Source organism: Hyperoodon ampullatus, assembly GCF_949752795.1.
Source record: "Hyperoodon ampullatus genome assembly, chromosome: 14".
NCBI classification, from domain to species: domain Eukaryota; kingdom Metazoa; phylum Chordata; class Mammalia; order Artiodactyla; family Ziphiidae; genus Hyperoodon; species Hyperoodon ampullatus.
Window position 1 is genome coordinate 33,575,245 of NC_136927.1, and position 12,417 is coordinate 33,587,661.

General features: G+C 37.5%; 1 protein-coding gene across 2 annotated transcripts in view; it reads left to right on the forward strand.

Moving 5' to 3' along the window:
- The window catches only part of MRTFB (myocardin related transcription factor B), a 127,103-nt gene that overhangs the window by 79,934 nt on the left and 34,752 nt on the right, over positions 1 to 12,417 (forward strand). For both annotated transcript variants that reach the window (XM_079718450.1, XM_079718451.1), the window contains 2 exons: positions 3,130 to 3,291; positions 4,636 to 4,814. In XM_079718450.1, the coding sequence (XP_079574576.1) occupies positions 3,130 to 3,291; positions 4,636 to 4,814 (341 nt within the window). The remainder of the gene's footprint in view (positions 1 to 3,129; positions 3,292 to 4,635; positions 4,815 to 12,417) is intronic.

Here is a 12,417-nt window from a genome sequence, read left to right on the forward strand (position 1 = left end):
CTAGGAGCTTGACCCTGTGATAGTCTTGAGAGTGTTAAACCCTGAGCAGAAACAGAGACTTCTCAAACATTTAGAGACAGTTATTAGGTAGGAGGAAGATTAGATTTGTGTTCTCTGGCCTAATGATAGAGTTAGTATTAGAATTAGGTTGATATGACAGAGTATTAGATTATAGCTCAGCATAAAGGTCAGTCAGATATGTCCAAAATAAAATCTTCAAGAAGTGATACGGCTGCCATTATTAGAGCTGTTAGTTCACTGGCCCGCAAGCTAGAAACCAGAGACCCAAGTGAGCCAGATGGATGCCCATCTTCATGGAGCTTACATTCTAGTGGCACAGACAGATAATACACAGGCAAAACAAGTAAATTACAGATTGTGAAAAGTGCTGTATAGGGAATAAACAGGCTGCTGTGATAGGGAATAAACACAGGCTGAAACCACATTAAGGATGTTGTAAAGAAGTTCCAACTATCAAGTTGGCCTCTGTAACCCCAAGTAGCGTCTCTTCTAATCCAAATAATCTGTGATTATGTAACTATCTTCATGTCTGGGATGGGAGGTGAGAGGTCTGTTCCTGTCTCTACTTTGGGTTGTGAACATCTCAGAAGTCTCCTGGACTAAAAAAGCTTTTCCAGAACTCCAGTGGTAGGGTAGCAGCAGCTACCAGCTGTCAGGGATAAGTGAATCTTCAGAGAAGCAAATTTGCTGGTAAGTAACTTGGTAAATGGCTCCTTCTGTGCCTCAAAATATCTTGACCTATAAGGAACATTTTTGTAGGAATGATGCTGTCTGTTTCAACTTGCCTTCTAACTGTAACAGGTTTTATTAATATAATTAAAACTAAGGCAAATACATTTAACTATCAAAAGGAATCATATCTGCTTTTTCCAAAAAGAGACTACTCAGCATTTAAAAACCTAACTATGTATATGAATGAACCATAAGTGATGTTTTTAGGACATCTCTTCTAAAGTAGAGACTTTGGAAGTAAGAAAGAATGTCTCATCTATAATTTCAAAAATACCTTAAAACCACGTTCCCCAACTTATTATAACATTATCCCAATTTTGATTGAATTGGATGTTTGGCAGGCAAAAGTCTAAATTATTTCCTGAAGTTCAGCAGCCGAAACCCAGCCTCAGCCTCATGGAGATGATGAAGCACTCAGACCAGGAACAGAAGCATACCAAAATGCCAGCCTCTAATTATTTACTTTTGGAGTATTTTCTTCCCAAACATTCCTGATATCACTTGGATAATGTCAGTGGAAGAGAGGAAAAGGCAGAAGACTCTCCTGCCTAGATCTTAACAAAAGCTTTTTTTTTTTTTTTTTTTTTTTTTTTGTGGTATGCGGGCCTCTCACTGTTGTGGCCTCTCCCGTTGCGGAGCACAGGCTCCGGATGCGCAGGCTCAGCAGCCATGGCTCACGGGCCCAGCCGCTCCGCGGCATATGGGATCCTCCCAGACCGGGGCACGAACCCGTATCCCCTGCATCGGCAGGCGGACTCTCAACCACTGCGCCACCAGGGAGGCCCAACAAAAGCTTTTAAACATCAACCTAAAAGTGGTTTGCACGATCTGCTTCCCCCCCACCTATCGTCTTCCTGTGTGGCTAGAAGGGTTCTGTCTAATAAGATTGGGGCCAGAGTTGTTTATACAGGAAAATTATAAAAATGAGATGGGCATACGTGTTATTTTAACTTATAGAAACATGAATTTATTTGCCAGTATTCCAACTTAGGGGTAGGACCTTCACGTGCGGGGAAGGCTTTAACGAATGGAGCTCACATCTTTCTTGTATAAAGCATAGCCATTGTACATCATCTACAATTTCCATTCATGGTGGAACAATACTCAAAGACGCTTGAAAAGCAATCTGAGTTTAAAAATCCTAGATTTTATCATTTTTTTCCCCAAATCTTTTACTGTTGTTAGTTGCCCTAAGTAATGGTGACAGTGATTTTTTTTTTAATGGCTTACCTTTATCAAGTCATTCCAAAGCATTTAACTCAGGTTTCCAAGAAATAATCATTTTATTTTTGAAGTTTATGATTTCCCCATAACATCTGGTTAAATTATGTATTGACAATAGCAGTCACAATAGTGATGAGCTGTTTTGTAGACAATCAAGATTGATACTTGGTAAGCATATAACTTAACCAGTAGAAAGACAAGTGATCAGCTGTGCTGGAGGGTAGTTTATTGGCCCTTGGGGTCTCAGTGCTCTTTGGGCCTCAGCCAGGCCATCTGACCTACAGAATGAAGAACATCAGATAATCCTGAGGTTACTTACAGGGAATTTCATTAAAAGACCTTATACTGAATAATTTAAGGGGCAAGCGACTTTCAACTCAGTATTGGGTTAACCCCTCATCATTATCTTTAATCAATCATAAACATTATTTAGAACAGTGTAATAAAATAATGAGTTACCAGAAACACAAGTAATTGACAGAATTATGCAAATGAATGAGTTATGATATTTATAGTAGTTTCACACCTGTTATACAACTTTATGCATATGTGGGTAGATGAGTTGATGCTTCTGTATGACTATTAATTACTATGTAATTGAATGTCCCAAGGTTATGTATTCAGAATAAACCCAAATTCTTAATTATGACGAAGGACTCCGAGATGCACATGGATCGATCTAAGGATATGATTTGTAGCTCTTCCCACTGACTCCTGCAGAGAAGCTTATATCCTGAGATAACAGTTTCTCCCCTTCTACGAATTGACTTTCCAATGAAGCCAAATCTAAAACTGCAAACTTCTTGAGCCATGAACCACATCTCTCTTGTTCATCCTCTGTATCCCCAATGCCTAATAAATATGAATTTGACTCTCCTACCATAAATGAGCAATAGCAGGACCCCATTTTTGCCTTGAGTTCATATTAATTTGAGTCTGAGGACATCCATATTGTATAGACGGTATAAAGCTATCTAGGACTAAAAATGTAAATTGTATACAGGAACGTTCTTAAACAGTCATTGTCTCTCCATAAATATGTTAGGAACACATAAGTCTGTTTATACCAGTTTAAACTAGTTGGTCTGAAATAACATTATGGAATAGAAATAGTAATTCAAGTAATGGTTAAAACTGTGTTTCCTGTTTTAGAAACATTTGCAGAGCCATCCCTGCAGGCTACTCAGATGAAGTTGAAAAGAGCTCGACTAGCTGATGATCTGAATGAAAAGATTGCTCAAAGACCTGGTCCTATGGAGCTGGTAGAGAAAAACATCCTTCCTGTAGACTCCAGTGTTAAGGAAGCAATTATAGGCAAGATTCTAAAATTTTACTGTTTTCTGGGAGAAAAAGAAACTTGGAAGTTTTAAATAAGAAAAATTCAATTTAAAAAGCCAGCACTATCATGACTATCGTTTTCTGGGTAAATTAGAAATTGATTAACATTTGCACTGATTTCCATTATTACTGTTAGTGTTATTATATTATGTATTACAAGACAAGCATCTCTTACCAGTTAACACAGAGATTCCTCTTGTTACATCTGAGGTTTAAGTCTGTCTTTCTTTTTTTTTTTTAATTAGGGTATAGTTGCTTTACAATGTTTAAGCCTTTAAGTTCTGATTTTGTTACCATGTTTTCTAAGTTAAACTTATTGTATTATGTTTAGTTTCTGTTGTTTTAAGATTTTTACAGATTTTTCATTATTTTAGTTCAGTTTACTTCTAGGAAAGATAAAAATAGTTTGTTCAGTCTTAGTTCAGCAAGGTGAATAGCAGATGCGTATAGATGTATTCATTAAGAATGGTAGAATCTGCCCATTTTATCCCAGTCTTATCATACTTAGTTACTAATATTTACCATTTTTTTCTGGCATAAACTTCAGCAGAAAAAAATTTTTTTCCAGAATAATGCCACTTTTTCAGCAAGCAATTTTGAAAAGTTAATATCCTACTTTAAAAACTATTATAGTTTCCATTACTCATGGGGACTTCATATTTTGCGTTAGTGTGAATTTAAATCTTAGGTAGTCTGTGGTCAGTAATTCTAAGTAGTACAATTCACTATGATTCCATTCAGTTCCAAAGAAATGGGTCCCAAAAGGTAAGATGTCAGTACAGCAGGGCTGCTCTGTGAAGTGGGACTTATCAACAGATACCCAGTCAGAGCCCCATTTTGCCTTATAATGTTTTTTAACAGTTGGATTCCAAATGTTGGATCCAAGTTGGATCCAGAGAAGGTCCACACATTGCCTTTAGCTGATGTATCTCTTAAGTCAATCTCCTGGGTGGGTCTTCCTCCTCCTTTCTTTCCTTACTTTTTATTTGTTGATGAACAGGCTTTTATCCTCTAGCATTTCCACATTACTAGATTTTTCTGAATGCATTTGCATCCCTAGGTGTCATTAAAAGCTTTCTTGTCTCCTGTACTTCCTATAACTAGTATTTGGATCCAAAGACTTGATCTGATTCAGGTTGGGTTTTTTCCCCCAAGTATTCATCTTAGATAGTGGTGTGTTCTTCCATGGGGAAGTACATTATGTTCAATTTTGTTTTTAACCAGCTTCTTAAGTCCTTATAATGAATAATATTTCTCCTTTTTCATTTTAACCTTGGTATTCCAAGGCGAAGATAAATTAAGAATCATTTCTTTCTTTAGGTGTTGGGAAGGAGGACTATCCCCAAACTCAGGGCGATTTCTCATTTGACGAAGACAGCAGTGATGCTTTGTCTCCAGACCAGCCAGCCAGCCAGGAGTCGCAGGGGTCAGCCGCGTCCCCAAGTGAGCCAAAAGTTAGTGAATCGCCATCTCCTGTGACTACAAACACTCCAGCCCAGGTATCACCTTTCTTGTTTTTACCCCTCAACAGAGAAAGTGCCTTGTTTTTTACATATCAACGTAATACGTTTTCACCAGAGGAGAAGTCTGAAAGTGAAGAAAAATATAGGTTTGTCACATGTAATCCAACTACTAACATTTTCAATAGATTCTTAAATTATTTCTGTTCTATATACATATTTTTATTTTATAGTTTTATAACTCACTTTAAAATTTTTTCATGTAACTTTTTTTTGAGATGTAACTCACGTATCATAAAATCCACCCTTTTTCTAACCATCTTAACCACTTTAAGTGTACAGTTCTGTAGTGGTACATATATTCACATTGTTGTGCAACAGATCTCCAGAACTTTTTCGTCTTACAAAACTGAAACTTAAACCCATTAGACAACAACTCCCCATTCCCCCAGGCCTGCTAACCACCATTCTATTTCTGTCTCGATGAATTTGACTACTTTGAATATCTCATATAAATGGAATCATACAGTATTTGTCTTTGTGACTGGCTTATATCATTTAACAATGTCCTCAAGGTTCGTTCACGTTGTAGCATGTGACAGGGTTTCTTTCAGTTTTAAAACTGAATAATATTCCATTTTATGGATATTCCACATTTTATTTATCCATTCATCAGTGGACATTGGGTTGCTTCCATCTCTTGGCTATTGTGAATAATGATGAGTACATGAATGTGGAAATATCTCTTCGAGACCCTGCTTTTAGTGCTTTTGGGCATATATCCAGAAATGGGATTGTTGGATCATATGGTAGTTCTATTTTTAATTTTTAAGGAACCTCCATACTGACTGCAACATTTCACACTCCCACCAACAGCGCACAAGTGTTCCTATTTCTCCACATCTTCACCAACACTTGTTAATTTCTATTCTTTTGATAGTAGCTATTCTAGTGGTGCGAAGTGATCTCACTGTGTTTTTTTTTTAATTGAAGTATAGTTAATTTACAATGTTGTGTTAGTTTCAAGTGCACAGCAAAATGATTCAGTTATACATATAAATATATATGTGTGTATATATACTTATATATTTTTTTCAGATTCTTTTCCATTGTAGTATTACAAGATATTGAGTATGTTCACCTGTGGTTTTGATTTGCATTTCTGTAATCATTAGTGATGCTGAGCATCTTCTCATATGCTTGTTGGCCATTTGTATATCATCTTTGGAGAAATGTCTATTCAGATCTTTTGCCCTCTTTAAAATCAGGTCATTTGTTTTTCTGTTGCGTTGTAGGAGTTCTTTATATGTTCTAGATATTAACTAACCCCTTATCAGATATATAATTTGCAAATACTTTCTCCCATTCCATGTGTCACCTTTTCACTCTGTTGATAGTAACCATTAATGAACAGAAGTTTTTAAGTTTGATCTACTCCCACTTGTGTATTTTTGGTATTGTTGCCTGTGCTTTTGGTGTCATACTAAGAAATCATTGCCAAATCCAATGTCATGAATTGTATTGTTTTGGATTGATTGGATCCTGTTTTCTTCTAGGATTTTCATGGATTGGGGTTTTATATTTAGGTCTTTAATTGGTTTTAATTTTTGTAATATGGTATAAGCTAAAGATCCAACTTCATTCTTTTGCATGTGTATATCCAGTTTTCCCAACACCATTTGTTGAAAAGACTGTCCTTTCCCCCACTGAATGGTCTTGACACTCTTGTCAAAGATCATCTGGTCATGTACAAAGGAATTTATTTATGGGCTTTCTATTCTGTTGCATTGGCCTATATCTCTGTTTTTATGTCAGTACCACACTGTTTTGACTACTGTAGCTTCATAGTAAATTTTGGAATCAGGAAGTGCGAGATATCCAACTTTTGTTCTTCTTTTTCAAGACTGTTTTGACTACTTGGGGTCCCTTGAGATTCCGTATTAATGTTAAGATGGATTTTTCTATTTCTGTAAAAAAAAAAAAAAAAAAGGCACTGGGAAAATTCACCCTTTTAAAGTGTATAATTCATTGCTTACTAGTATATTCACAGACTTGTGCAGCTCTCACCACTATCTGATTCCAGAACACTTTCATCTTTCCCAAAAGAAGCCCATACCCCTCAGCAGTCACTCCCTGTTAGCTCCTCCACTCAGCCCTAAGCAACCAGGAGTCCACTTTCTGTCTCTGGATTTACCTATTCTGGATATTTTATATAAATGGAATCATACAATATCTGGCCTTTTGTGACTGGCTTCTTTCACTTAGTGTAATGCTTTTAAGGTTCATCTATGTTGTAGCATGTACCAGTACATCATCCCTTGTTATGGCTGAGTAATATTCCATTGTGTTGATATACCACATTTTGTTTATTCATCAGCTAGTGAACATTTGCTATTATGAATAATGGTGCTGTGAACACGTGTGGACAAGTTTTTATGTGGACATATGTTTTCACTTCTCTTGGGTATATACCTTGGAGTGGAATTGCTGTGTCATATGGTAACTGTATGTGTTCCTTGCTTTTATACCTCAGTATTTAATTGAACCAATACACTGTATCTCTTTTAACCAGTTACCTGTTATTTGTTACCTAGAGTTGCTTCCTGTTATTCATTCCTAAACACACAAGTGCCCCTGTTGTATTCTCACATTCTTGCTACATGCTGGTTTTTTAATACATACATTGTTGGGCATTTGTCTAATATTTCTTTGAATAATTACTAGATAATGAAATGGATTTTAATCTTTTGTTAAGCAAAAGGTAGGCACTCAACTGCCTTCCAGGAAAGGAATACAGTCTTTATTCCACCATGACTATGTCTTTATCACAAGTAGGTAATATCATTACTTTAAACCTTGCACACTGGAGATTTGAATGTTTTAATTGGCCCCTTGATTTTGGTTAGATTGAATTCATTTGTTCAACAAATATTTATCAAGCACCTATTATGTGTCAGAATCTAGTGCATCTAGTGCATGCAAAAGATCTAATATTTTTTGATAATTGCATTAGAAATTTACATTTCTTATTTTTCAGTGAGTGTTAGTGTTTCTTTTGGTTTTATAAGAACTCTGTGCTGCACGTAATCTGTTGTTTTTTCTCTCTCTTTATGGTGTTTTTACCTTACTGAAATTTTAATAGTATTTAGTTACATTAAAGTCAAAACTATTGAACTACTTAACGGGGTTGGTCAAGTTCAGTAGAAAATGTTCTTGTTAAAGTCCAGCATCATAGAATTTTTGAACTGGAAAGGAATTTAGCAATTATCTGCCTTAACCCTTTCATGGGGGGAGGCCTGGGTTCAGAGAAATATGGAAGTTTGGGGATTAAAAATGTTTGCACATTTTCTTATGGCATTTCTTCTCATTCATGAATATCTATTTGTTGGGGACTGTGTCTTTCAGCATTATCTTCTTCATTGCACTTATCACCATGATCTGAAATAGGGGGGCGGGGGAGGGGGGGTTATCTTTAACACCTAGCACAGGGCCTGGTACAGAAAGAGTGCTCAATAAATGTTGAATTGCATTCAGCACCATGAGCTCTGACGCCGGCTTGCAGAAGCAGTGTTTGTGTTCTCTCATTTGCGAGTAGAGCCTCTCCCTCTTGGAGTCACAAGAGGTAGTGTGGGTAGCTACACTTCATATTCTTCTGTCAGAGTTTACAGGGCAAGTGTGACTGGCCCCTCAGCTTCTCTGGAACCTGGCCTGGAGGAAGGATGAGGGTCAGTGACCAGCCCATGGTCTGAGGTCTAAGCAGGCAGGAATGGAGAGAAGGGAGACCAGCCCCTACTGTTCTCACCGTATTTGCTGCACCCTGGTTTTGAGCTTTAAAAATAGGGCTAGGGCTTCCCTGGTGGCGCAGTGGTTGAGAGTCCGCCTGCCAATGCAGGGGACACGGGTTCGTGCCCCAGTCCGGGAAGATCCCACATGCTGCGGAGCAGCTAGGCCCGTGAGCCATGGCCGCTGAGCCTGCATGTCCGGAGCCTGTGCTCCACAACGGGAGAGGCCACAACAGTTAGAGGCCCGCGTGCCGCCAAAAAAAAAAAAAAAAGGCTAAAAAGAATGTCAAATATGTAAGTACATACCATTAGAAAGCAGTTCTACTTATCCATTTGGGTTGTTTGTTCTGTTTCTGTCTGAGTAGGTCAGGACATCAGACAGCTATTAGCATGGCCTTAGCTTTTTAGTAATAGAGAATTTTTGTCACCTCAGCCATCTACCTGGTAATGGCTTCATGACAGTTCCACCTATGTAAGAGACTATCATTCTCCTTTTCCCTGCATTGCTTGTACTATTACATTCTTAGCTTTGGTCTTGAAACTTGGTCTCCAGCTAAGTTTATAAGTGAGAAACTTTAACTGGAGGGTGTCCCACCCAGTGGGCTGACATTCCAGAATTCCTTGAAGGAAAAAAGGAATAGCAGTGTTTCTTGAAGAATAAATACAGCCTATTTATTGCCAGTGCAGCACACACTAAGCCTCAGGTCATTCATGAACTTAAACATTAGTTTTTATAACACTCTCTAGTGTTGCTGCAATGCCAGTTCTGCCTGTTACACACAGACCATTAATAGTCTGCTTTTTATCTGTCAGTAGTGCCTTTGGGAAAAGACCCACTTTAGAGAATGGTGCACTCCCTACTTACACGTTCAAGTAACAGAACCTAGAATCAGGGCTGGCTTACTGCACCTTTACCCATTGCACATTTCCTGCACCGTATATCTTGAAACCTTCTTAAATTGTGTCCTTTATAAAATTCCTTTTGATTGTGTTTTAGTATTTATAAGTAAGGACTCTGACAAAGATTCTTAATATTATACTTTTATTTGTGCAATTAAAAAAGCATCTCCATGTTAACTGTGCAATATTGACGTCAGATCGCAAGTATGTTGTAGGTATTTGTTTTGTTTCTGTTTTCTTAATCAACTGCAGAGGCCAACTTTATGATGCCTGTAAAGTCTTTGGGATTTTTGTGTCTAGAAGTGATAATTAGGTTTTGTTTTGGCAAATTTTTTCTGTGTGTGTGGTACGCGGGCCTCTCACTGTTGTGGCCTCTCCTGTTGCGGAGCACAGGCTCCAGATGTGCAGGCTCAGCGGCCATGGCTCACGGGCCCAGCCACTCCGCAGCATGTGGGATCTTCCCGGACCGGGGCATTGAACCTGTGTCCCCTGCATCGGCAGGCGGACTCTCAACCACTGCACCACCAGGGAAGCCCTGTTTTGGCAAATTTTATACTTTAATTATATTCACTGTTATCTAGTGTTTGTCCAGGCACCTCGTTTGATATATATGTAAAATATATTTATCTCCCTAAATATAATTACTTTCACATTTTCTAGTTTAAGGGAAAGTACCTGAAAAGATTCCTTCTCAGTGGACATCAAGTTTACAGAGGGAAGGGACAGCCCCTCATTTTAAAAGAGCAACATAAACATCTTGTGTTTTGGGTGTTCTTTGATATTCTTAGTTTTTAATCTTTAAAATGGAAACTCAGTATATGAGTTTGATGGTGAATTTAGTTACTGTAGACCAGTGGTCTTCAAACTGCCTGTAGTGAAGGAATAATATGTTTGTTTTGTTTTGTTTGTTTTGTTTAAATCACCCATAATTCCTCTTACAAACTTTCCTAAGTATACGTATATTCCTTTTATTTTTTATTTTTACAATTTGAAATTCTGCTGTAAACACTACTAAACTGTATTCTCAACATATCGTGAACTTGGCTGTATGTTAATCATGTTCTTAAATCATTTTCTTTTTTTTTTAAATTTATTTATATTTGGCTGCGTTGGGTCTTTGTTGCTGCATGCAGGCTTTCTCTAGTTGTGGCGAGCGGGGTCTACTCTTCATTGCGGTGCACGGGCTTCTCATTGCGGTGGCTTCTCTTGTTGCGGAGCACGGGCTCTAGGCGCAAGGGCTTCAGTAGTTGTGGGGCACGGGCTCAGTAGTTGGTGGCTCGCGGGCTCTAGAGCACAGGCTCAGTACTTGTGGCGCATGGGCTGAGTTGCTCTGCGGCATGTGGTATCTTCCTGGACCAGGGATCGAACTCATGTCCCCTGCATTGGCAGACAGATTCATAACCACTGTGCCACCAGGGAAGTCCCAATATGTTTGTTTTTTTATATAGTTTAATTTCCAATGCATTGTGGACTAATCCTCTTGTAAAATAAAATAAAAGTAGTGGGATGACATCAAATTTCCTAAGACTTCCTGTCCTTGTCACTGGCAGGTAACAAAGGTCCACAGACCACACTTCTGAGTGGCTCTGACATATATTTCACTTTGCTTCTTATTTACCTGAACCAAGTTTTTTCATATGGTGATTAATCATCATTTTATGCTGCGCATTTAATCCTGTGGCTTAAATACATTTTTCTAATTTTCCTGTTCAGTTATTTTCATACTTGGCCTACTGTAATGTTCAAGACCAATTCAGGGAATTTCTTCTAGGTTCTTTAAAAGTTATACTTACAGATAATTAGTTGGGAGAAAATTAGGCTCAAGATTTCCATATGCCTTGCTGTATTCCAAAATGTCTTATGACATATAGTCTCCTTAATTCTTTTTCAGAACACACGGATAGATACCAGAAGTTTAAGTCCTACAGGAAAGTGTTCAAATAAAAGAAACATTCCCTACCAAAAAAAAAATTTTAACACATAATATCTAGGCAAGAAACAGATTTTTCAGGCACTTGTTTTACAATCCCAGTGCTAAAAAGCTAATGACCTCACAATGTGAACAGTGTAATACACAACCATGACCTTCCTTCAAAATGTAAATTCTTTGATATATCTATTGTTTCTTTGTCGTTTGTAAGAGACTAAAACTGCTTTTCCTTGGACTTTCCTCTTGTCTTTTCAATTCTGATCAAAGTACAGCTGGAAAGGAATTTGCCAAAATATTAATGAAACACACATCACATATTGGAGCTCAATTTATTTTTATGCTGAAGCAACTCTTGAACAATGGAAAGCCGTAGAAAATTAAGACCAGCAAGCCACACATGGGTACCACAAGCTGTGACACTGGTCCTTTTAATCTGAGGACTTTTTTTCTCTCAAGTCATTTAATTAATCATTTATTATAAACACCCAAATGTTTAACTGTAAGTATGATCTGACAGGATCTGTGTTCAAATTCAAAGTAGTACTGAAAGGAACCTTCTTGGACACTTACTCTGTGTATTTTCAGGAAGACAAGCTTAGGAGAATTTGGCAAACTTTTTTTTACCATTGTTTCAAGTAACTTTCAGGTAGGTGACATTTTGCCAAATAATAGAGAAATTTTAGGTTTAAGCTAACAAAGAGAATGAGCAAGGTCTGATATGTAAGCCGCGTATATATATACTAAATAATCAAAATTAGACTTTTATTACAAACACTTATCATTAAAGGCCTGAATAGGACATCAAAGATATTGACTGTAATTCCTGTGATTACCCCTTCAGTTAAGCTTTTTATAACTTATATATCAAGAGGAGTCTGCCACTATTAATAGATTTTTGAGCTGGTTTTCAACATTAACTGTGAAGCTATGTTCCATCCCAATTCTTAACTCAGTTCTCCTGTGACCAACAGAAAAGTGCCTAAAATGGTGCATTATGCAGAATAGGCCTTTCCTATTTATTTATTAATAA